This window comes from Hypanus sabinus, chromosome 4 (genome assembly GCF_030144855.1).
Source record: "Hypanus sabinus isolate sHypSab1 chromosome 4, sHypSab1.hap1, whole genome shotgun sequence".
Taxonomy (NCBI): Eukaryota; Metazoa; Chordata; class Chondrichthyes; order Myliobatiformes; family Dasyatidae; genus Hypanus; species Hypanus sabinus.
The window spans coordinates 113363925-113390550 of NC_082709.1; the positions used below are offsets into that span (position 1 = coordinate 113363925).

Genomic DNA, 26626 nt, shown 5'->3' on the forward strand with positions numbered 1-26626 from the left:
ATGTGTCATCAGCCCCTGGAGAACTTCTGCCTTAATGCTTTAGAAACATAGAAAACCTACAGCACAATACAGGCCCTTCGGTCCACAAAGCTGTGCCGAACATGTCCCTACCTTAGAACTACACATAGCCCTCTATTTTTCTAAACTCCATGTAGCCATCCAGGAGTCTCTTAAAAGACACTATCGTTTCCACTTCCACCGCTGGTAGCCCATTCCACACACTCACCACTTTCTGTGTAAAAAAAAACATACCCCTGACATCTCCTCTGTATCTACTTCCAAGCACCTTAAAACTGTGCCCTCTCGTGTTAGCCATTTCATCCCTGGGGAAAAGCCTCTGACTATCCACACCACCTCTTGCTTAATCTCAAAATATCACGGCACATAAGCATGTCCAGTTAAGTCAAGGGCAAGCCTGTTGCTTCAGCTGGATGTACAAGTCTCACAGGACAGTTCTGAAGATCAGAGTGGTTTCTCCAGGTGCCCTAGTCAACATGTATTCCTCAGTATTCAGGAATTGGTTAACCTAAATAGGTGATTACTTGTCTACCGGCTGTATCTGAATTAGCAACTGCATCTCCTGCTGAAGTAGCTGTAAACCAGTATAGCTTTTGAAAGCTGCTATGCCAATGCAAAATTCTTTCTCCTTGTATTTCTCTGAGAAGGCTTGGTCAGTTGTGCTTGTTATTGCTGTTTTTTCAGAGGCACAGGATTGTTGAGAAGCTTGGAAATCTGTCAGCTTTGTAACTGGCCCTCATGATTTCTGGTTATTTCACACTTCACAGGTTCTTCCCATTGGGTGCAACTTGTTCTTGGAAGCATCCTTTCTCTCTCTGCTGCTTCTGAACTGTAAGGTGTTCTGCATGTTGCATGAAATTGAATGCAGCCCTGTGTGAGTCAGAACGCGGGGCTCAGTCCCCTTTTGCCCCACTTGCATGCGCTTGATGACATCACTGAAATGCTGTCATTTCTCTGTTCCTCATTGCTCTGAATGCTTTAACTGACACCAGGCCCAAACCTTGTTTGGAACAGACAAAGCAAAAATGCTGATTATTACGACCGCAACTCCATCCCAGCATCGAGCGCAGAAGATTAGTGAAGAATAGTACCGGTGTTCTGCGTTGCAAAGAAAACAGCAATACAACTTTCCCAACAGCACACAGTGTAACCTCCTTACACACAGAAGAGAAAATTTACAGCTTCATTTCATTGTCAGCACGTGGGATACCAGTCGGGGCAAATTGGGGGATTGCAAGTCTCACTGATGAAGACAATTTCACTACCACTCCTATGTGTAACTGTGAAAGGGTTACTGGCACTATTTAAGGAACCTCCTAGCTATCCTTGTCTTTTAGTCAATATCACTAAAGCAGTTTCTCTCTGCCAGGATCAGGAAATCAATTACCTTTTAAGTCCAGTTTTTTCCCAGTGATGTACCAGAACATATGTGGGTCTGGTCAGAGCAGGCACCATTCAATTTTGTGCTTGAACCTTGGCGTCCATAAACTGAGCAACCTTGGCGAGTTTTCAGTAAAGATTGATTCCTTTCCTGCTTTCAAAAGGTCAGGGTCTGAGCAGCTCTGCAGAGTCCTTTTAAACATGGGTGGGTGTGAATAGCAGAGCTGTGATTTAGAAACTGCATGTGGTTAGGGCTCTGGAAAACTGAGTAGGTTTGACATAGAAGAGGAGAGTCAAATACAAAGACTTCTCCTTGTACTTCACCCTCTGCTTATGGCAGTTAATGGTGGGAGAAGGCAGCAGAGACTGTGCCAAGGGACAGCTTTTGTAAAACTGTGGGGGAATCTAGCTGCAAGTGGGAGAATAATGAACAACAGATGTGGATACAAAATAAGAAGCCGGTCGTTTAAAACTGAGATGCAGAGGTATTTCTTCCTCTCAGAGAGTCGCGATCTCTGGAATTCCTGGCCCCGCGAGGGCGGAGGTTGGATCATTAGGTGTATTTAAGGCAGAGGTAGATAATTACTTGAAAGATGAAGGATCTGAGAGCTGTGGGGAACTGGTGCAGAAGGAGATCTGAGGCCGGCCGGCTTAGAACAGCCGTGATAATATTGAATGTGGTGTAGGTTTGAGTAGCTTGGTAGCTTCTTCCTTCTCTATTTCCTTGTGTTCCTGTGCAAGCGGGCAAGGATTTGGCGAGAGCACAGTGTCCCCTTTTGGTCCCCTTTTGAAATAGTTAGTGAGCAAAGCTTCACTGGATTAGTTACTGGGATGAGGGAGTTGCTGTCATAGAACCATGCGTTTTGTATTTCCTTGGGCAAGGCAGGTGAATCTTGGAGAATCATACAGCAGGAAAGAGGGCATCAGGATAAGGGACCACTTGTGGTAGAAAGTGACGAAGAGGAACTTCTCCTTGGTGAAGATCTGCAACTGGAATTCTGTACCCCAGAGAGCTATGTGGTCTGACTCATTAAATGCCTTCAAGACTGGACTATTTTACTCAATAGCAGGGTAAAGAATGACAGGAATAGGTGGAGTTGAGGCCAAGATCCAGCAAGGCATCACCTTACTGAACGTAGGAGCAGGTTGGATGGGCTGAGTGGCCAGTTCCAACCATTTCTTGACACTTGTGTTCGTAGAGATCCTAGTGCATCATTTCGGGGGGGGGGGGAGAAGAATTACCCCCAGGAGATCACTATCTAATGAAGCCCACTGAGATTCGGAGAGCACTTGGACACTCGGCCACTTCTCCAGCCTGCTCCACGGTCAACTTGATCCGACTAGAACTCCAATTCCGCATGCCCACCTTTCACCGCACCCCTTGCCATTCAGGTGTCTGCATTTTAAACATTCAAAAGAGTCTGCCCCTACCGTGTACAAAATGAAAAGAGAAGGTGTTGAAAATACCCTGCAGGTCAGGCGGTATTTATGGAGGGTGAATATTTTAGGTAAACGACACGCTCAGTTCCTGAAGGAGATTGTTTGGTCACTACTGTGTGTGTGGCAGCTTGCTGCCAGTTTTCCTATCTTGGTGACTGCACAGCATGCAGTTACTGGCTGTGAAAAGTTTCGTCGAGTTTGTGCAGGGTGTTACAGAAGTTTACCTTCTTAATTCCTTTCGAGGAATGAACCAGCTGTTGGGCTTAGGCATGAGGTGGAGTCCACATTGCTCTGGTTTGTAACTCCAGAAACTAATCGAAAAACAGTCATGGGAGCAGGATATGTTTTGTCTATTTAGTTTTCTGTTCCTTTTTTTAATGGGATGCTCTCAATTGGCAAGCTGGCACCATTCACACATGTCTCACATATAACCCATAATGACTTTTGTAAAGAAACAAAGAATGCTGAATCAAACAATATTACTCAAAAATTACTGAAATATTAAATACAGTGCACTCATTGCTAGCTCACCTTGAGATCTCCAAATGCAGATAATGCTACCGATCTGTGCGCCAAGATGTCTGACAGGGTGTGAGACTCATCATCAGGCATGTCTCTCAACCCCAGATGCCAACCCTACCCCTCTGTCAGCGTAAGTCACCTTGGCTGCTGGTGCGTTCCGTGCCCTGCCACACAAGCTGGTGACCTGAATCAGCATTGTGCCACAAGGGCTGTTGTGTACCCGGTCGCAAGATGTGATGTTGTTGCTTGAGCTCTCACCGGGCTTCGGGAAAAAGCGTAGGACTAAGTTAGGGAGGTTGGAGTGATAATTAAGGAAGCTCAGGGTCACCCACGTGGACAGAATAGGATGTGTTCTGCAAAGCCATCTCCTTATCCAGTCCCAACGAAGGGTCTCAGCTGGAAACGTTGGCTGCTCATTTCCATGGATGCTGCCCGACCTGCTGAGTTCCTCCAACGTGTTTGTACGTGTTCCTTATCCTTTTCAGTTTCTACATTTTAGATGAGACCAAATTGTGAGCAATGAAACCCTTAAAAGGGTCATATGAACATTGATTCATGATTAAGTTGAAGAATTATTGCTTCACTTCATATAATTATTTTGGAGATACAGTTTGTAATTATCGCAGTGATTAGAACTCTCAGGCCTTCAATAGCCACATATAATCAATTAGTAGGCAGCCGCCGATCACAGGGGATCATGAGTTTGCGCCTCTGGTGGGCTGTGTCCTCTCCAGGGCGCAAGCCTTGGCAGGAAGAACCGGCTGTTGCCCGTGCAGTGGTTCCCCATCTCCACGTCACTGATGCAGTCCAAGGGAAGGGCAAGCACCAATACAGCTTGGCACCAGTGTCGTCACAGAGGGCAGGGACATCAAACTGCCTTAGGGACCCCAGCTCCAGATTTCTTCCTCGGGGTTTACTCCTGAAGCCTTTCCCACAGGTGGGTATGGCCACAAGGCAGCAGAGCTTCAAAATCAGAGTTTTCCTTCCCCTAGGCGGGCTGCTGCCCAAGGCTGACGAGCCCCACCTGCCTGAAATAGAGTAGTGTAATCAACAGAGTAGTACTGAGATCTTTGATCCATTCCTCACTCTAGCTGTTGAAGGCCTGATTTGCAACTTCAATCTCAGTTGTGTGCAATTCTGGTCACCCCTTTAACAGGACAAATGTGGAAGCTTTGGAAAGGGTACAAAATTTTACCAGAATGCTCCTCACATTTGGAGTTATCAGGAAAGAACTGGACAAACTTGTTTCTCTGGAGTGTCAAAGACTGAGCGGTGCAGGTAGCGTCTTTTTCTCAGGAAAGAAATGTCAAATGCTAGAGGATGTGCATTCCAGGTGAGAGGGTGAAAGGTTAAGGGAAATGTGTGGGCATTTTCTTTTTGCACAGAGTTGTCAGTGTTTGAAATGGCCTACCCGGGATAATGGTGGAATTAAATACAATTGTGTTTAAGAGGCTTTTAGACAGACATGTAAGTATTCAGCGATTGGAGGGATATACATCATGTTTGGCCTAGACCATAGACAATGTTGGCTGTAGGGCCTGTTCTTCTGCCGTACTGGTCAATTTTCCATCTGCAGCAGTTGGGCATTTAGCTGGCTTTCATAGAGCTGACGTGGACGCAATGTGTCAATCAGTCTCATTTTGCATTACCAAGTTTCAATTGAGGAAGCTGTAAATAATTAATGCTAACGATCTCTTTTCTTAACTAGCAGACACCTGGATTCTGGGAGCTTGGAGAGTAGAGCCGAGGGGCAGCAGTTCCACACAAAGACAAAGTTGGGACAGACCTGGCCGGAGAGGCCTGCGCAGACCCGTGAGCATCTGCCTCAGGGGAGGCATGGTCACCCAGCCAACATGCTGAGCGGGAACCATTATCCCGAGGAGCCTGAGGTCCAGGAGGGGTGGAGAGCCGAAGAGGACACCCCAGATCCCTGCCCCCAAGGCCAGGAACTGAGCCAAACCTGGGCCGTGGCTGAAGAGCAGGAGAACCTGGCAGCAGCCAGTACGAAGCGGGCAGTGGACGGACACTCGCAGCAGCAGCCCCATTCCCCAGCTGGAACAGCTGTGCCCCCGACCAGAACGGCTCCATTGGACCAGGCTTGCGAGGGCACAACCTGGGCACCGACTGATCTGCTGCCGGGCTCTGAGGGCAGTGCGGGGAGTGACCTGCACGAGGCTCGGCTGGCCAGAGGCCCCGTGGAGGGTGCAGCCTGCTTGGGGAACACAAGAGGCGACAAGGGGAGTGAAGGAAGCCCAGGGTTTCACTGCCTCCCGACGCCAACAGTGGACGCTCCTCGGTCTCCTTCCCCACAGTTTGCCCCACAGCGACTAACCGATAAGCCACCGCTCGCCCTGGAGGATGACAGCCAGACCAAGTGAGCATCTGTTAACTGCTCAGTTGAAGTTCATGCCTGAAGGGGTCCCGGGTGCCTCTGTGTTGGTCAGTACTGACATACACTCCTGACCACCCTTCTGGGAATGGTGGCAGGCAGCTTAGTAAATTGTTGCCAGGTCATAGCACAGAAACATGACCACGCTCCCATCTCAGTCTGACCTGCCTTTGGCCCGAATCGCTCAGAAACCTTTCCCTACGTACCTGTCCAAGTGTCTTTTAAATGCTGGTAAAGTACCTCCCTCAAACGCTTCCTCTGGCAGCTCATTCCACAGGTATACCACCCTCTTTGTGAAGAAATTACCCCTCAGATTTCTGTTAAGTCTTTTTTCTCTCACCTTGGACCTGTGCCCTTTAGTTTTTGATTCCCTTTTCCTTGAAAAGAGACTGTGCTTGTTCACCCTATTTATGTCCCTCATGATATCATAAACCGGAGTGAGGTCACCTGGCAGTGACTGCCTAAACTCTCCTTTTCACTCAGGCCCTCAAGTCCTGAGAACTTTCTCATAAATCGTCTGCACCCTTTCTAGTTTAGTGAGGCCTTTCCTGTAACAAGGTAGCCAAAATTGTAGAGAGTTCTCAGACACCCCTCACCAACATCTTGTACAACTATAATACAGAGTGTTCCAGATTGTGACTCCATAAGATACAGGAGAAGAATTAGGCCATTTGGCTCACAGTCTGCTCCGTCGGTTCATCATGGATGATCCATTTTTTCTCTCAGCGCCAATCTCCTGCCTTGTATCCGTTCATGCCCTGACCAATCAAGAATCTATCAACCTCCGCCTTAAATGAACTGAACGACTTGGCCTCCACAGCCGCCTGTGGCAATGAATTCCAGAGATTTGCCATTCTCTGGCTAAAGAAATTCCTCCTCATCTCCATTCCGAAAGGATGCCCCTCTATTCTGAGGCCGTGTTCGCTGGTCTTAGACTCTCCCAATCTGTCACCCTTGTTCTTCTGAATTCCAGTGAGTCCAGGCCCAGAGCTATTATCCTCATATCATAAGTCTCTCAGTACCAAAATCATTTATGTGAACCTCCTTTGAACCCTCTCCAATGTCAGCACATCCTTTCTTAGATAAGGGGCCCAAAACTGCTCAAAATACTCCAAGTGAGGGCTCACCAGTGCTTTATAAAGCCTCAACATTACATCCTTGCTTTTATAGTCCAGTCCTCTGGAAATTAATGCTAATATCTCATTTGCTTTCCTCACCACTGACTAAACCTGCAAGCTAACCTTTTGGAAATCCTGCACAAGGACTCCCAAGTCCCCTTTGCATCTCAGAATTTTGTATTTTCTTTCCATTTAGAAAATAGTCAACCCTTTCATTTCTTCGACCAAAGTGCATGACCATACACTTCATGATACTGTATTCCGTCTACCACTTCTTTGCCCATTTTCCTAATCTGTTTAAGCTCTTCTGTAGCCTATTTCCTCAAAACTGCCTGCCCTTCCACCTATCTTCATATCATCTGTAAACTTTGCAACAAAGCCATTAATTCCATCATACAAATCATTGTCATATAACTTAAAAAGAATCGGTCCTTGTGAAACACTACTGGTCACTGACAGCCAACCAGAAAAAACTCCCATTACTCTCACTCTCTGCCTCATGCCAGTCAGCTACTGCTTTATACACATTAGTATCTTCCCTGTAACACCATGGACGCTTAACTTGTTAAGCAGCTTAATGTGTGGCACATTGTCGAAGGCCTAGTGAAAATCCAAGTACACAACATTAACCAAATCTCCTTTGTCTATGCTGCTTATTATATCTTTAAAGAATTCCAACAGATTTATCAGGAAAGATTTTCCTTTAAGGTAACCATGCTGACTGTGGCCTATTTTATCATGCACATACCAAGTACCCCAAAACCACATCCTTAACAACCACTGAGTTCGCTCTAACTGGCCTAAAATTTACCTTCTTCTGCCTCTCTCCCTCTTGAGGGTGGAGTGGACTGGCATTTGAAACTTTCCATTTCTCCAGAACCATGCCAGATCATTACGAATGCCTCCACCGCTCTTCATCCACCTCTCTCAGAACCCTGGGGTGGAAACCATCTGGCCCAGGTGACTTATCTATCTCCATTCAACGTCCATTCGGAAATCTGCTGGTGGGGAGTGGGGGTGGAGAATGCAGCTGTTCCTGATTTGTTGAGGGTGTGTTTTCAGGTTTCTGTACCTCCTTCCAGTGCAATGAGAAGAGGGCATGTCCTGGGAGGTGAGGTTCCTTAATAACGGATACCACTTTTTTGAGGCATTCCTCCTCGAAGACGCTCTGGATGCTGTAGGTCTTTGCCCCTTTTAGTTTGTTAATGATCTTGAGAAATACCTTAGGAAATGTTGCTCTTTTACACTACAAGTTGGGTTTAGAGGGTCTAGACAAGAATTGATGGAGGTGTTTAGAAATGTAAAAGGTTTGTTCCGCATACAGAAATGGATGCTACCGTTGTACAGCAGGTAGGGTTGATGCCTCACAGATCCAGAGAGCCAAGTTCAATCCTGGCCATGTTCAAGCCACGCATGTCTTCCCGCCGCCCACTTCTTTCTTTCCGCAGGGGTCACTCCCCACACGACTGCCTTGTCCATACGTCTCTCCCCACTCATCTCCATCCGCCAGAAAAGTTGGATCTTCCAGTGGCCACCCATTTTAATTCTGCTCCCCATTCCCGTTACAACATGTCAGACCATGGCCTCCTCTACTGTCACGATGAGGCCACACTCAGGCTGGAGGAACAACACCTTATATTCCGTCTGGGTAGCCTCCAACCTGATGGCATGAACATTGACTTCTCTAACCTCCCTCATCCCCTTTTCCCTCTCTCACCTTATCTCCTTGCCTGCTCATCGCCTCCCTCTGGTGCTCCTCCCCCCTTTTCTTTCTTCCATGGCCTCTACCCGCTCCTATTAGATACCCTCATTCTGCAGTCCTGTATCAACTCCCCAGCTCTTTACTTCACTCCTTCCCCCTCCCAATTTCACCTCTCACCATGTGTTTCTCCCTCCCCTTCCCCACCTTCTTATTTTGACTCATCTTTTCCCCTCCAGTCCTGCTGAAGCGACTCGGCCTGAAACATCCACTCTACTCTTTTCCACGGATACCGCCTGGCCTGCTGAGTTCCTCCAGCATTTTGTGTGTTCAATCCCGGCTGCCGGTGTTGTTGATGTGGAGAGTTTGTACCTCCTCCCTGTGACTGATTGCATTTTGGTCCTGATGCTCCAATTTGCTAAGTGTGCACAAATTAGTTGGGTAATTGGCCACTCTAACTTGTCCCTCGTGTGTAGGTGAGCGGTGGAGTTGATGGGTATGTGAGAATTCGGTGGGCCAAAAGGTCTGTTTCTGTGCTCTCTGGCCCCATGATTCTGAGCAGCTCTGTTCAATGGTTTTTCAGGCCCGATAATTAGGGGGCGAAGTAGCGTAATGATTAGCACAATGTTCACTGTCCAGGCGACCTGGGTTCAATTCCCGCCGCTGCCTGTAAGCAGTTTATACGTTCTCCTTGTGACCGTGTGGGTTTCCTCCGGGTGCTCCAGTTTCCTCTCATTGTAAACTGTCCCATGATTTGTCTAGGGTTAAGTCGGGGGTTGATCGAAGGGTCTGTTGCACACTGTAGATCAGTAATAAATAAACATAGAGGTCAGAAGGGGTAAAGTGTGCGATGATGTTGAGTTGGCCTGTTCTAGAATATACTTCCTGAAAAGGTGATGAAAGCGCTTGAAAATTAACATCAAAGGGCTTTGGACAAATACCCAAGATAGATATGTAGGTGGAAGAGGGCCTGAGAAGAGGACAGTGAGACAGTTTGGTTGAGTCTATAACATGAAATGCCTGGGCTGAATGGCTTCTAGTGCTGTCCCATACATCTCTGAATGTTCCTGACTTGCTTCAGAGGCTGGAGGTGATTTTGCACTTCAAACTTCAAAGTGCCTACCTCAGAAAGAACAAGCTCTTCAATCGTAACAGTAGTGATTCTGTTAAATCAAGAGTTTTAGAGGCCTGAATGCTGAGGTAATTGATTTATAATTGTCATGTATAGAGATACAGTAAAACCTTTGTTTCCATGTACTGTCCATACCGATCATTTCAAAGCATCAGTACACCGAGGGAATAACCAGAGCAATACACAAGGTGATGTTACAGTTGCAGAGAGAATGCAGTGAAGGTAGAAATTCAGTACAGGGGCCATGATAAGGTAGATTTAGAGATTTTTAACATTGGTCCTTTTATTTGCACTATTTATTTTATTCTGGTACTTCATGGTAATTTTGTGATTTTACAGTTTAGTGCTGTTGCAAAACAACAAATTTCACGTCATATAGGTCTGTGATAATAAAAGTTATTTAATTAATTTATTAGTTGAGACACAGCGTGGAACAGGCCTTGCTGGCCCTTCGAGTCTAATCGTCCAGCTACCCCCAATTCAATCCCAGCCGAATCACAGGCCAGTTTGCAATGACCAATTAACCTACCAACCGGTATGTCTTCGGACTGTGGCTGGGAACAAACATGGTCACAGGGAGAATGTACATGCTCCTTACAGGCAGAGGCGGGAATTGAACCCAGGTCTCTGGTTCTTTAAAGCATTACGCTAACCATTTTCGTTGACGTACAAAAGATCCATTCAATAGTCTTGTAGCAGCAGGGTAGAGGCCGTCATTGAACTTGGTGATATGTGTTCTTCTGCCTGCTGGAAGGAGGGGAGAAGAGAGGGTGACTGGGGGTATCCATGCTGGGCACAATTTCTAAGTGTGGTGTCAGTCTGGTGGTGGGTGAGGTCATACTTCCTTCTAATTCAGTGACCTTCCTGTAAGCTCGATTCTTATTATCATTCATGAATTTTGCACGTTTCCTCTTATCCCAGTGTCTCTACTCACCACCAAGGTTTTCTTCCTCATCTTCACTCAAACAGATAAGGTTTTCATCTTCATCTTCCCTCAAATCGATAAGGTTTTCATCCTCATCTTCCCTCAAAAAGATAAGGATTTCATCTTCATCTTCCCTCAATGTTTAATCATAGTGTTTAATGGTTGGGGTTTAGCAGCTAATGTCAGAAACGAATTAGGGGTCACAGCTACACACACAAAATGCTAGAGGAACTCAGCAGGCCAGGCAGCATCTGTGCAAAAGAGTACTCATGTCAATAGATGTTGCCTGGCCTGTTGAGTTCCTCCAGCATTTTGTCAGTGATGCTTGGGTTTCTAGCGTCTGGAGATTTTCAAGTGTTTGGGATCACAGCTGCCTTGTTGGAATGTGCAGGTTGAGAAATGTTTGTGTGGTTTGCTGTGGAGTGAGTCAGTTGGATGTATTTTTCTAGCTCAATCTTTCCTCTGTCTCGTACTTCTTTTCTGCTGAGTGCTACTTACCTTTTTCTCCTTGATAGGATCAAAAAGGTGATGGAGAACAACACAACCGTCAAGAAGGTGCCCATAAAGATTGTGCGGTCGGAAAGCCAGACGGAGAAGGAGAACCGGCACAACCTCCTGAATAACGTAGACCTTATCGACTTCCCTAGCAACGAGCAGCCCAAGTCCATCGGAAACCACGAACATCCTTACTCCGTCTTTGCTGCCTATTCCCGGCAGGAGCAGGAGTGGCTGGCCGAGGTGAATCAGAAGATAGGGGACTCGAGGGTCAGTGAGGGAGCCTCTCCTGCTCATGACTGCCCCAAAGCAAAGGAGAAGAGCGAGGAGGACATCAAGTCGGAGGAGCTGGTGAGGGAGATCATCGTCAAAGACCGATCCCTGGCCGACATTTTGCACCTTAACTCTAAAATGAAGACCACCATGGATCTGATGGAAGGGATATTTCCCAAAGATGAGAACTTGTTGGAAGAAGCCCAGCAACGCAGGAAACTGCTTCCTCGATTGCACTCGCCCAAGGCCACAGAGGAGAGGTAAGTGCGACAATTCATAGTAAACAGCAGGAAACGACTGCTGGAGGTATCTGTAGCAGTTCTTTAGGTCACTGAAAAATGTACTGAATAACAGGATGCTATTTGGCCAATTGTTTGCATCTGTCAAAGAGAAACCTTTGTTTTAATCCCACTTGGCCTCGCAGCATTAATTAGACTTATTCATTTAACATTTGTAGTCCTTTGCCATTTACTGTTGGCAAGGCTGGTATTTATTGCCTGTCCTAACTGCGCTGAAGCCATGACATTTGTGGAGGTGGGTACAATTACAATATTTAATTACAATCTCCTCTCCTATCAGGTTCTTTTTTCTCCAGCCCTTGACCCTTCCCTCCCATCTGGCTTCTCTTATCAACTTCCAGCTAGCCTCCTTCCACCACCCCCATTTTTATTCTGGCATCTTCTCCCTTCTCAGACCTGAAGAAGGATCTCAGCCCGTAACGCCGACTGTTCATTTCCGTCATCGGTGCTGCCTGACCTGCTCAGCTCCCCTGGTGCTTGGTGTGTGTTGCTCTGTGACTGTGCTGTGGGGTTATGTAACAAGAGAGTGACCATCTAGTTGGTGCTGCTACCTCACCACTACACTGATCTGATTACACCTTCTCTCTCCGGCTTCAGTTTTGCATTTCTCCACAAGTGCTCTGGTTTCCCCCCCAAAACCTAAGGACCTCGGGATTGGTTAGCTGGCTAGCTTAAGTTGCCCCTTAAGGTATCTGGCAAAAAGAATCTTAAGAGGGGTTGATGTATACATGAGAAGAAAGTAAGTTGCAGGGTTAATGAAAATCAAGAGAGGGAAATGGAAATGATGGAATTACTCTAGACCAGGGGTTCCCAACCTTTTTTTATGTCATGGACCAATACCACTAAGCAAAGGGTCCATGGACTCCAGGTTGGGAACCCCTGTTGAGCCTGGCAGTAAGTGCTTTCAGACCTTTGTACCTTCTACCCAAAGGAAGGAGGGAGAAGGGGGACTTTATGGGGTGGGTGGGGTCTTTGATTCTGTTGGCTGGTTTACCAGAGCAGCAACGAGTACAGACCGAGTGATGGAAATGCAGGCACTCCAAGCTCCAATGTCAAGGTTATAAATTCTCAGATGATTGCTTGGGCAATGCCATCCAGGGTAAGATGGTGGTTGAGAATTTGTCATCCTAAAGTGAGGTCCCTGCTCACCTAAAGGACAGTGTTCAATGTCTATTACATAATTCAGCTGACCTCGCCCTCACTCACTCCCTCCCTCAATATAACACTCGACAATTCATATGTTTCACCATCTCCATTGGTGTGCTACAAACAGCAGCTTTTATGGTTTTTTTGCTTCTAAATATCTAAAGTCATAGGGTAAAAGAGCACAGAAACAGAATTTTGGTCAACCATGTCTAATCTGACCAATTTGTTCATCTGCATAAAACCCATTTGCCCTTTTTAAATTGACAAGAAATCGCCCCAAGTTAAAGTTTTCTAGGGTTATTATTTTAAGGATTATTAATTGAATACAAAAAAGTCAACGGGGGTAACTCTTGTGAAGTTATATCCAAGAGGTTACAAGCACATTGTGGCTTCTCCTAACCTTTACTTCAAGGTTTCCTCGGAATTTAGCAAGCATATGAGCTGGCCACCCTTTCCAAAGGTGTGGACAAATGGAGGTGGGAATGACCACATTTTGCTGGGTTCTGAGTCAGTGAATACATCACTGAGGACACATGGAAATGTAAGTAGGGGTTATGGCTTGGATCTCGAAGCCGAAAGTTTACTGTATAAAGCCATCATCAAACAACAAATCAGGAGCGTGCTGGAATGCTCTCCACCAACAGCTCTCAAGGTGCTGAGCACTGGGAAGGCCTTTCACTGGACAACGTTTGAACTGCCTGAGAAGTCGGTAGAGGCAGGTTCTCTCATAATGTATAAGAGGCATCTGGACAAGCATTTGAATCAACAAAGCACAGTAGGTTATGGCTCCGCACCGAACTGACACTGAGGCTCCGGCCTGCTCCAGGCTCTGTGTCTGAGGGCTCTGCAACGTTTGTTCAGCTCTACACTAAGGCTCCGGCCTGCTCCAGGCTCTGTGAGTGAGGGCTCTGCAACGTTTATTCAGCTGTACACTGAGGCTCCGGCCTGCTCCAGGCTCTGTGTCTGAGGGGTCTGCAACGTTTATTCAGCTCTACACTGAGGCTCCGGCCTGCTCCGGCTGCTCTGGGCTTCGTGCTTAAGGACTCACTTTTGTTCTGAATCCTATTTGCTTACACTTATTGTTCGCACAATTTGTTTTTCTCTCTACCCAGTGGGTGTTTGATGTTTTTTTAAAATAGGTTCTTTTGGATGTCTTTGTTTGTGGCTGCCTGTAAGGAGAGGAATTTCAAGGTTGTATAATGTACACATACTTAGATAATAAATGTACTTTGAACTTTTGAACTTTGAAGTGCTTGTAAATGGAATTAATATACTGTAGAAAGATCTTGTGGCTGACATGGACAAGATGGGCCGAATGGCCTGATTCTGTACTGTGTGCCTCTTTCACTCCATTACTATCCAGGGCAAAGCAGTTCACTTGACTAACTTGGACAGTTTATTACTTGGAAGGTATCAGTCCAGGTGATGTGAAAACATACAGATCACTTCAAGTTGCTTTATGGTTAGCAAAGCTTCAAAACTGCCAACTAACATTAGGCATTACTCAGAGGGACATGTGGAAAGTAGGAGTTATCCTGTGCAGAATCCTGATGGGATCACATTCAGAGTAAAGCATACATCGTTTCATCAAAGAGATTTGGAGACCCTGATGAGTGTGTAGAGACGATACCGTGTACAAGGATGATCCACAAATACAAAAGTATGAACATCAGGAACAGGTGACTAGACTGGGTCCTTCTCGCTTGAGAAAGGAAAGCATAAGGACGACCTAATAATGACCTTTAAAATGATGGAGGGTTTTGTTAGAGTGGATAGAACGGGGACGTTTCCATTTGAGAAAATAAAACGTAACTAGAGGGCATCAATATAAACGAGTCATCAAGAAAAGTCGTGACACAGTGTGGCTGGAAGGAGACCCACGGCATCTTCCACAGGCTGGTATCGTTCTCATCACTGAAAACAATGAATTACTTCATCTTTGAAGAAGCACCACCATCCCCAACCCTTCCTGGAGAAGCATCAAAAGTAGCCAGAGTTGATCATGGCAGCCAGCCAAATCCAAACAGGACAGAAATGTGCACTCCCCCCCACTTCCAGCTCTAATTTAATACTCCCTCTGTTTTCCTGCAGTCCTGACTGGACCTAGGGTCATTGTTTAATTTGCTTTTTAAAAAAATGAGAGATGTGATACATTTTTCTTTGTTTCAGGGTCACGAATTTCCCTTCTCAAAGAGTAGCTGTCTGGGTATTTTTAAGGTGGAATGACATGGATACATGGTGTGGTGTTACCATTTAGGCAGGAACGAGGTTACATTACGATCAGCTGTCATCCTAAGAGTAATCCAGCAGTTTCAAGTGAGGCTTGGTTCCTGTTGGGTGTGGGTATTGAAGGATGCTTAAAGATTAATTAACCAAATAAACATTCAAGGCACGTGGTTCTTGAGTGTGTATTCAGGGTCTTGTATTTCCTTAGGGAAGTTGAGTCTGTGTCAACTGGCATCTAACTCGTGTCCTGGTTTGAAGCCCAGCTTCGGAATTGTGAACATGCTGGTGCAGGTCTGAAAGGGTGCTGCACCCTTTAGCCCAAGGTATTGAGTAAAGGGTCAGTGAGCCTTGTGTAAAATGCCCCAAGTCTCTGTAAGCAAGGGACTCCTCCAGTAGTTCCGGGAACAAAGTGTGATATATTTATTCCTTTTGTAAAAATGAGGGGTCTCATCCAGTTTATTAGCCCACAGAGAAAATTTTCATGCGCTTTCATTGAGTTTAAAGATGGTCTTACTGGAGGCATTTGCTTTGTCGTTCGGATAGATCCGAGTGGAGCCTACCCCAATATTCCACCCCTTCACCCTGCTTAGAGCCAATGCCCCAAACAAGAGCTTTGGCAGTTCTCCATCCCTGGACAGAAGGCTTGGGCCGGTCTCAAACTCTACCTGAATGGACATTGTCCAAAGTTACAAATTAATGAGTGCTGGCTCTCCTGAGCTTACAAAACCTTTGGTCATTGGCCAGGTACTTATGATGGAGGGGCTGCATTTCATTTTAGCTGATTGCTGCTTTTGAGCCAGGGACACATTGATTACGCATTGCTGAGCTGGCAATTAAAATGATTGATTAGGGTAGTGGTTGCCCTAGGAAGTGAATGCTTTTGAAAGGGTACAAAAGAGATTTACCAAGACGCTGTTTGGATTAGAAGAATGTGAGCTTTAAGGAGAGGTTGGTTGTTTTCTCTGCAGTGTTGGAAGCTGAGGAGGAGATCTGATTTACAAGCGGGTAGATAATCAGAACTTTATCCCAGGATCAAAATGTCAAATTCTAGAGGACATACATTTAGGGTGAGAGGGGGGAAACTTAATTGGGATGTATGGGCCAATTTTTTTTACACAAGTAGTGGTAGGTGACTGGACCAGGTTGGGGTTTGTGGTTGATAGTTGCAGAGAATGGAGGTTATGGATCATGAGCATGGAAGTCTACAGCACATTACAGGCCCTTCTGTCCACAATGTCGTGCCGAACGTGCAACCTACTCTAGAAACTGCCTAGAATTTCCCTTGCACATAGCCCTCTATTTTTCTAAGCTCCATGTATCTATCTAAGAGGCTCTTAAAAGATCCTATTGTATCCACTTCCACCACCACCGCCAGCAGTGCATTCCATGCACCCACTGCATTCTGTGGAAAAACTTACCCCTGACATCCCCTCAGTACCTATTTCCAAGCACCTTAAAACTATACCCCCTTGTGTTAGCCATTTCCGCCCTGGGAAAAAGCCTCTGACTATCCATACGATCAATGCCTCTCATCATCTTATACACCTCTATCAGGTCACCTCTCATCCTCCGTCACTCCAAGGAGAAAAGGCCGAGTTCACTCAACCTATTCTTATAAGGCATGCTCCCCAATCCAGGCAACATCTTTGTAAATCTCCTCTGCACCCTTTCTATGGTTTCCATATAATTCCTGTAGTGAGGTGACCAGAACTGAACACTGTACTCCAAGTGGGGCCTGATCAGGGTCCTATATAGCTTGACCAAGGATTTATATCGCTATAAGAAGAGATTTAATCTAATTTGCTATCTTGTTTGATGGGGGCATGGTGTTCTGACATGCCTGTTGCAGCGCTGTACTGCTCTGTATTTTAAGTGCTAATTCTGCCACATGTTTCACCAGGGAAGAAGAGAGCATGCCGATCGGAGCGTCCCTGACCACGAGCTCGACGTACTACAGCACGTCTGCCCCAAAGGCTGAGCTGCTGAATAAGCTGAAGGACATGCAGCAGCAGATGGAGGAAGAGGAGGATTCTGAAGATGAGCTGAGTGCTGACCTGACAGAAAAGAAGGTAATCCCCTCTGGGTAACCTGAGGGACTCATCCGGTCACGAGCTCCGCACCCTCGTTCCTACGGCCCAGTGGCACAGTAGTGCTGCAGTGGTGAGACGCAGGTTCAATCCTGACCTTTGCTGCTGTCCACGTGAAGGTCTCCCATGTAACTGTGTGGGCTTCCTCCAGGTGCTCACATCCCAAAGCACGCAGATAGCTATTCAGGTAAATAGCCACCTGGAATTGTTCCCAGGGTCTAGATGAGTGGCCTAGATCAGTGTCTAGGGGAGCGGACAAGACTGGAGAGAATAAATAGCTTTATGTAGAATTAATGTAAGTGGATGATTGATGGTTGATGTAAGCTCAATGGGGCTGAAGAGTCTGTTTTTTATGTTACAGGGAGAAGGTGGGAGAATAAGGGTCGAAAAAAAAATTCATGATTGAATGGTGATGCAGACAAAGTGGACTAATTTGGCTCCTATAACATGGTCTGTGTTGGCCTTCATTACAAGGGGACCTTGTGTGTAGGTTGAAGGCACCTTACTGATGAAACCATATCTTAGGAAGGATATACTCGTTGGGGGAGTGTAAAGAAGGCTAAGTATATTGACGACTGGGACTTAGATTTGGATGAATGAGCGGTGATCCCATTGAACTCTACAAGAGAATTCTGGAGATTGAGATCACCTGTGATCTTACTGAATGGTGGAGCAGGCTTGAGGGAGCGAATGGCTGTTTCTGTTTCTTATGCTTTTATGTTCTTCTCATGAGGAAACCAGCCACATGCACCGTGGTTTGAAATGGAGAGACCTGCGAGTTCTTTTCCTGCTGCCATCCCACTTATCACAAAACAGCTCAGAAGCCGTTGTTGGTAATTACTGTAGGCAAGAGCCCTGCCATCCACTCCCCCACATGACGCACAGTCACCCTGTAAATTATTTCCTTTCCCATCTAGCTCCTTTCCAACACTACATCTGAAGAAGCACATTCCAGACTGTCACTGTTCACTGTGGAAAGGATTGTCCTTGACACCTTCAGTTCTTTTGACATTATTTTCAACTCATTTTGACTCCCAGCACAAATGGGAACAATTATTCTCTGTCTATACCCTTCATGCTTGTAAATACCTCCATCAAATTCCCTCACATCTAGTTACCGTAAGATGTATGACTTCATAGGAGGTTCATGAAAATGATCCGGGATTGAAAGGAGTGTTTGTTGGCTCTGGGCCTGTACTCGCTGGAACTCGAAAGAATGAGTGGTGATCTCATTGAAAGCTATCGAATGTTGAAAGGCCTTGATAGAGTGGACATGGAGAGGATATTTCCAATGGCGTGAGAGTCTTGGGCCAGAGGGGACAGCCTCAGAATAGAGGGACATCATTTTAGAATGGAGATGAGGAGGAATTTCTGTAGCCAGGGAGTGGTGAATCTGTGGAGGCAAGGCATTGGGTATATTTGAGACAGAGGTTGATAGATTCTTGATTAGTCAGCAAATGAAGGGATACGGGGAGAAGGCAGGAGACTGGGGCTGAGAGGAAAATGGATCAGCCATGATGAAATGGCGGAGCAGATTCGATGGGGCTAATTCTGCTCCAATGCCTTATGGTCTTCACCCCTGATGCATTTTAATAAATCTCTTTTGTATCCTCTCTAAAGCTTCATTCCCCAGCTGTGGCCCAGATACTCCAGTTGTGGTCAAACTAGTATTTTATAAAGGTACATGTTGGCATCCTAGCCCTTGTACACTGTGCTTCTGTTTTCATACCTGCATCCTGTCACTTATAACCAACTGTGCAGATGTACACCCTTCAAACCTTCTTGTCTTCCTTTGAATTGAAGCCTCTGGTTTACAATGCTTCTCCTCGGTCTTCCCACAGATAGGCAACATATCTCACATCAAGTTCCAGCTGCCACATACTAGCCCAATATATCAGCCAGCCTATATTTCCCTAAATATTACTTTGCTCTTTACAGTTCATATTGTTGGTGTCACATACATTTCCAAATGCTGCCCTATGTGTCCAAGTTAAAATTATAAATATATTAAGAATCAGTCCATTGTTCGTGTCTCTCCCATCAAACAAAAATTGTTTTACTCTTTACTGTTTTTATAACCAATTTTCCTCTATATTCCACAACGTTTAATCTTAATGACACGACTCTTATGCAGCAGTTTATCAAGTCTTTGTATGTCACATCAGCCACATTTCCCTCACCAGCTTTGTTGAGCATCCTCTTTATTTCCATTGTGAAAGGCAGGATCTCGTGGTTACTCATTTCAATTTGACTTTTCGTTCCCATGACCACCTCTACAGCTACAATGAAGCCAAATGCAGGTTTGGAGAGCAGCCCCTCATTTTCCAACTAATATCGTCTCCAGCCTGCTGGTATGAACATTGATTTCTCTAACTTCTGGTAATTTCTCCCCCCCACCCAACTCTTTTTTTCCATTTTCCATTCTAATTAGCCTCTTACTCTTCTCCTCACCTGCCCATTGCCTCCCTCTGATTCTCCCTCCTTCCCTTACTTTTATGGTCCACCGTTGTCTCCCATTAGATTCCTCCTTCATGAACCCTTTACCTCTTCCACCTATCTCCTCCCAGCCTGTTACTCCATCCCCCTTTCACCCACACACCGACTGTCCCCCTCATCTGGTCTCACTTATTACCTGCCAACTTGAGGGCATTCCCCTCCTCCACCACCTTATTCTGGCCCTTGCCCTTTTCCTTTCCAGTCCTGATGAAGGATCTCTGTCTGAAATGCCCGCTGTTTATTCTCCTCCAGAGATGCTGCCTGACTTGCTGTGTTCCTCCAGCATTGTGTGTGTGTTTGTGTGTGTGTTGCTCGAGATTTCCAGCATCTGCGGAATCTCGTGCCTCCACTAACAATCTTGTTTGGTTTCTGCAGCAAGAACTGATCGACAGTATAAGCAAGAAGCTGCAAGTGCTGCGAGAGGCCCGGGAGAGTCTGCAGGACGACATCCAGGCCAACAACCTCCTGGGTGATGAGGTGGAGTCTGTGGTGAAGCAAGTGTGCAAGCCCAACGAGTTCGACAAGTTCAGAATGTTCATCGGAGATCTGGACAAGGTGGTCAACCTGCTGTTGTCTCTTTCTGGTCGGCTGGCCAGGGTGGAGAATGCTCTCAACACCCTGGAGGAGGATGCCTCTCCAGATGAAAGGGTATGTGGCTTTGCATTGTTGCAGCTCTGCACGTCCTGGAAACGCTATGCAGTCTGATGTAGTGTTTGTGATCATGGGCTGATGACCTGGGCGTTGGTTAGTTAAACAGGGCCATGCTCACATTACTTTTATCAAGTTTTATTCAAACTTTGTTTTAAGGATGTTGGCTTAGGGACTTGTCCATATGGGACTGTAATCTTGGTAGCTTTGGTACCTCAAAGGATGGGGAAGTCTTGTTTGGACCAAGGATGCAAAGAAGTATTTACAGCTGTGGGTACTTCTCTCATGAACTATAGTTGGCGTAATTTCCTTCAGTGGTTGTGGGCTTGGTGAGGTAGTGCTGCTGCCTCACTGAGACTCGGGTTCGTTCCTGACCTCCAGTGCTGTCAGTGTGGAGTTTGCACGTTCTGTTTTGCCACTGATTAAGTTTCACTCTGAAGGTGTGCTGACAGTTGATTTAGTTACTGTAAATTGGTAAATGACAGAAGAACTAAAAGGGGAGTTGGTAGGTATATGTGTGTGTGTGTGTGTGAGTGAGAAAGAGAGAGAGAGAAAATATAGGCTTCAGGGCTGTAGGGGTGAAGGCAAAGGAGAATAGAATTAATGGCATCGCTCTGCTAGGGGCCGGTATGAACCCAATGAGCCAATTGGCCTGAGGGGTAATCAGAATGTTGCAGGGCAAGTGATCCCAGTTCTATCCTGAAACCCAGTGTTGTCTGTGGTGGAGTTAGCACGCCTTCTTTGTAACTGCAAGGATTTCCTCTGGGTGCTCTGTTGTCCTCGCCTATCTCGAGAGCGTGAGTTTTGGTAGGAGGCGAGTTGTGGTTGGTTGGTAGAACATGTGAGGAGATATTGGTAGGTGAGCTGTGGTTGGTTGGTAGAATTTGTGGGGAGGTGTTGATGGTTAGTTTTGGTTGGTAGAATGTGTGGGGAGATGTTGATAGGTACGTTGTGGTTGGTTGGTAGAATTTGTGGGGTGATGTTGGTAGGTTAGTTGTGGTTGGTTGGTAGAATGTGGGGAGATGTTGGTAGGTGAGTTGTGGTTGGTTGGTAGAATGTGGGGAGATGTTGGTAGGTGAGTTGTGGTTGGTTGGTAGAATTTGTGGGGTGATGTTGGTAGGTTAGTTTGGTTGGCAGAATGGGGAGATGTTGGTAGGTGAGTTGTGGTTGGTTGGTAGAATGTGTGGGGAGATGTCGGAATGCGGGGAGGATAACAGAAGTGAAATTGACGTGGTATCAGTGTAAATATGTTGGTGTTTGGATGAGGCAAGGGGTTTGTTTCCATGCTGTATCTTTCTGTGACTCCAGATGGTAAGGTTGGCACAGCTGAACTTGTGCAACACATTCAAACAGATAAGTTACCTTGTGCTTATCTTTCTCAGCGGACCCTCACTCAAAAGCAGAAGCTCCTCACGAGGCAGCACGAAGATGCAAAGGAGCTGAAGGAAAACCTGGACAGGCGGGAGCGGCTGGTCTTCGACATCCTGTCCAGTTACCTGACGGATGAGCTCCTCCAGGACTATGACCATTTTGTCAAAATGAAGTCGGCCCTTACCATTGAGCAGAGGGAGCTGGAGGACAAGATCAAGCTGGGCGAGGAGCAGCTGAAGTGCCTGCTGGAGAGCCTACCCTTTGACTGCAGATCAAAGTAGAATCTAAAGGGTTATCTCTAACTGGACATTGAGGCGCTACCTTTGCGTGTATATGTTCCCCTTTTGCTGCCGGTGTGCGTGGTATAGCTGGATCTGTCCACTAGGGGGAGCTGAGCATGGGAGTAATTGCCCAGATGACTAAAAGCTGCGTTTTGGAGAGCTTCAATATTCTCCACAACATCCCATTGTTGTACTTGTAATATTGATAAGCTTCTGCATGTTTAGCTGCAAATACTTAACATTTCTGTTTCCACCTTTCCCCACAAGATTTGCTCAAATTTTGACCTAAAAAGAATGCAAAGAACATCTTCATTACAGCAGTCAACCAAGAACCTGGTACTTTGTCCCCCTGTATTCTAAGTACAGGATACTTCCATGACACAAATATTATACATTCATAAAATGATGTGATGACTGAATTTTGTTTTTTTAAAATGTGCATTAAATTAATTTATTGTAGCATAATTAAATAAATAGGTGGTTACAGAATCCAGTGATGTTATTTTAGGTTGTAGTCATCGGAACAAATCAATTTTATTTTGTTTTTCTTGGTTTATAAATTCTTATGCCCGAATAGGGCAGATAAAATGGGTCGGGCTATTGATTTTTATGTGTTTGTCTGTACTGGTTCCTCTAGGAAAACATTGGCTTTTAACACCTAAGGAAAAAGCTCAACTCTTGAATGAACTGGATATGTGTTGGATCTCAAAGTGGTTCAGCTTTCATTTCTATAATGTGTGTTTGGTCTTTTAAAGAACAAAAACTAATCAACTATGTTATCAGGCGAATACTGATGAAGATTTGCTTACACCCAGGCATTAAAGAGAAGGTTTTGCTTTCAGTCACTCAAACTATACTGCCAGGACTTCTGTAAAGTCCTCTAGGTATTCTGAATGGATTGACACTGTGTGTTTTTAATATATATTAAAAACAAAATAATTGATGGCTGTTGTTGGACTATTAAAGTTCTGAATTTTGTTGTCTCTACCTAATGAGATGTTTTGTTTAAGTTCTTGGTTTGAAGGTGTGCACATTTGAGAAGAAGCAAAATCAGGAATAGTTAGAATTTGTGTACACTGGTTTAATTCTGCTAAGAAGAATTGGGTTACCTGACAGAACTGAGAGAGGCACAGTTACAGTGCCTATAAAAAGTATTCATCCCCCTTGGAAGTTTTCACGTTTTATTGTTTTACAATATTGAATCACGGTGGATTTGATTTAGTTTTTTTGACACTGATCAACAGAAAAACTCTTGTGTCAAAATGAAAACAAATTTCTACAAATTGATCAAAATTTAGTACAATTATTAAACACAAAATAATTGGTTGCAAATATTCACCCCCTTCAAATCAGTATTTAGTAGATGCACGTTTGGCAGCAATTACAGCCTTGAGTCTGTGTGGATGGGTCTCTATCAGCTTTGGACATCTGGACACTACAATGTTTCCCCATTCTTCTTTACAAAACCACTCAAGCTCTGTCAGATTGCATGGGGATTGTCAGTGAACAGTCCTTTTCAAGTCCAATGGGATTGAAGTCTGGACTCCGACTTGGCACTCCAGAACATTAATTTTGTTGTTTTTAAGCCACTCCTGTGTAGCTTTGGCTTTATGCTTGCTGGAAAACAGATCTTCTCTCAAGCCACAGTTCTCTTGTAGACTGCATCAGGTTTTCCTCCAGGATTTCCCTGCATTTTGCTGCATTCATTTGACCCTTTACCTTCACTAACCTTCCACGATCTGCTGCAGTGAAGCATCCCCGCAGCATGATGCAGCCACCACTGCGCTTCGCGCTAGGGATGGTGTGTTTTTGGTGATCTGCGGTGTTTGTCTTATGCCAAAAAGCTCAATTTTGGTTGTATCAGACCATAGAGCTTTCTTCCAGCTGACTTCAGATTCTCCCACATGCCTTCAGGCAAACCCTACCTTAGATTTCACCTGAGTGTTTTTTCAACAGTGGCTTTCTTTATGCCACTCTCCCATAAAACTGTGTCCGGTGATGCACCTGGGCTACAGTTATTGTATGCAAGGTCTCTCCCATCTCAGCCATTGAAGCTTGTAACTCCTCCAGAGTTGTCATAAGTCTCTTGGTGGCCTCCCTCACCAGTCCCCGTATTGCACGGTCACTGAGTTTTTGAGGAAGGCCTGCTCTAGGCAGATTTACAGCTGTGCCATATCATTTCCATTTCATGATGATTGACAATTGTTCCCCAAGGATATTCAGTGACTTGGAAATTTTCTTGTATCCATCTCCTGACTTGTGCTTTCCAATAACCCTTTTGCGGAGTTGTTTGGAGTGTTCTTTGGTCTTTATCATGTAATTTTGCCAGGGTACTGACTCACCAGCAGTTGGACCTCCTCCTCCTTATGTTTAGTGGGGATTGGCAGTCTCACTTAAAGATGCATTATTGCCACCTACTGGACTTGGAGTGTGGTGCAGGGTGTTGAGAATTAAAACCCCTACTAGGTTCTTTATCAAATGGAAACTAAATTACCCCCAAAAGGCCCATAGATAGTAAATAATGAAAGACAATATTATGAATTAAATTACAATTACTTCTATAACTTTAAAGTTTTTAAATGAAAACTATTAATCTCCAAAGACAGTAGTGCAGCTTTCTTTTTTTGTAATTTATTTTTTATTGAAGTGTGTCATTGAACAAACATTTCCATAAGATGTATTTCAGATACTGTACATATATATCATATAATCATATTTGCCTCAAATCTCCACATAATTATCTGAGGTATATGCTCATAGAAAGGAGAGGAGAGAAAGAACAATCGAAATAAGAAAACTATGTACAAAGTAGGGAGTGATCTTTTTTAACAACATATTCATTGACTTGTGAGAATAAAATCAGGCCTATGAGGTGTTGTGTAGTTAAACCATTTTTCCCACTATGAATCAAATTGTTCCAGCTTATGATTAACAGATGCTGTTATCTTCATTTTGTAAATGTCCATTGTAATTTCCATCCATGTATTTAAAGTTGGGCTCTCCTGTGATAACCATTTCCTAATAAGAGTCTTTTTACCAGCCACTAAGAGTATATTCATTAAAAATTTATCTCTTTTCAACCATTCATGAGGTATATATCCAAAATATATGGTCTTACCCTCTAAGGGTATTTCAGATTTAAAGATGTTTTGTAGGGCATTATGTATCCCACTCCAATAGTCTTTGATAATGGGGCATTCCCAGAAAATATGATAATAGTTTGCATTTTGATTTTCACAACTTCTCCAGCAAACAGGAATGTTAATATCATAATGGGATATCTGAGAGGGTGTAGTAAAATATCTTATCAAGTTTTTCCACCCGAACTCCCTCCATTTCTGTGAACTGGTACACTTCCATTGATATCTCCATATTATTGTCCATTCTTCCTCAGATATAATTATCCCTCCTTCCTTCTCCCATTTTGTTTTAATCTATGAAGTCGAATGTGTTTTAAGATTTGACAAACCCTTATACACGCTTGAAATGATTCTACTACCATTATCTGAATTATATGCTTTTCTAAATAGCTCTATCAGACATGTACTTGTCTTGGTTACATCTTTAACCCTCCTGTTAACATACTGTTGCATCTGTAAATACCGATGAAAGTCTTGTTTTTCTAACAAGTGGTTTCTCTTTGAGCAGTTCAAAAGTGAACAGTGTTCCTTCTTTCATTATATTGCAAATAGCTGTTATTCCTTTAGCTGTCCAGTCCTTAAATCTAGCATCCAGTTTATTCGGCGTAAAATCCGAGTCATATGCACACCAGTTAAGAATTGCAATTTTTCTCTCTAGTTTATATTCTTTTATAATAGTTTTCCATGTTTTAAGAGTTCATTTCACCCTTGGGTTATCAATAGTATTTATGTAACTTTGTAGGTTGTTATCAGCCAAAATTGCCTGTATGGGGATGGAAAGTATCCTCTCAATATTTTTCCATTGAGTGTCATATGATGGGTTGTACCAACATATCACAGCTCTCAACTGTGCTGCAAAATAATATTCTCTTAAGAGAAGGTAGGCCCCATCCCCCCCTTTTCCTTGGCTAATTGCAAAGTTTTGAGATGAACTGTAGGCCTTATATCTTGATAGCATCTTGTTCCATTCATTAAATTGATTTTGGTTCATCTCTACTGGTAGGGTCTGAAAAAGATATAGTAGTCTGGGTAGTATATTCATTTCAATAGATTCAATCCTTCAAAACTGAGACCAAGAAAAGGAATTAGGTTCCATCTTGTTATATCTTCCTTAATTTTTATATATAGGCTAATAATTGCATTCTGATAATTTTGCCAAATCTTTTTGCATAATGATGCCCAAATATTTGAAAGACTCTGTTTGCCATGCCCAAGGATATCTACTTTCAATTTCTCTTGGTGGGCTATAGCTATATGAAAGTAGTTGGTTTTATCTATGTTGATCTTGTATCCTAATAATTGACCATATAGTTCAAAGGATTGCATCAATTTAGGTAAAGAGTATGTTGACTGCCCTAGATAGATCAAAATGTTATCCGTGTAACAGGCCAATTTATGCTCTGTTCCTTTAATAGTAATTACCCTGATATCTTCATTTTGTCTGATGTATTGAGCTAATGGTTCCAGATATAACGCGAAGAGTAGCGGTGACCATGCACAACCCTGTCTTGTGCCCCTTTCTAGGGTAAGACTATTTGATA

The 26626-nt window shown here is 44.5% G+C and overlaps 1 protein-coding gene across 12 annotated transcripts in view; it reads left to right on the forward strand.

Moving 5' to 3' along the window:
• The window catches only part of LOC132393113 (protein Shroom2-like), a 241546-nt gene extending 218609 nt beyond the window's left edge, over positions 1 to 22937 (forward strand). For 10 of the 12 annotated variants that reach the window (XM_059967932.1, XM_059967930.1, XM_059967936.1 and 7 more), the window contains 5 exons: positions 5069 to 5734; positions 11139 to 11651; positions 16963 to 17131; positions 20021 to 20293; positions 21676 to 22937. In XM_059967932.1, coding sequence (XP_059823915.1) covers positions 5069 to 5734; positions 11139 to 11651; positions 16963 to 17131; positions 20021 to 20293; positions 21676 to 21945 — 1891 coding nt within the window. In that variant the 3' untranslated portion in view covers positions 21946 to 22937. The remainder of the gene's footprint in view (positions 1 to 5068; positions 5735 to 11138; positions 11652 to 16962; positions 17132 to 20020; positions 20294 to 21675) is intronic. The other 2 variants (XM_059967931.1, XM_059967942.1) reach the window with 1 other exon arrangement.
• The last annotated feature ends 3689 nt before the right edge of the window (positions 22938 to 26626 follow it).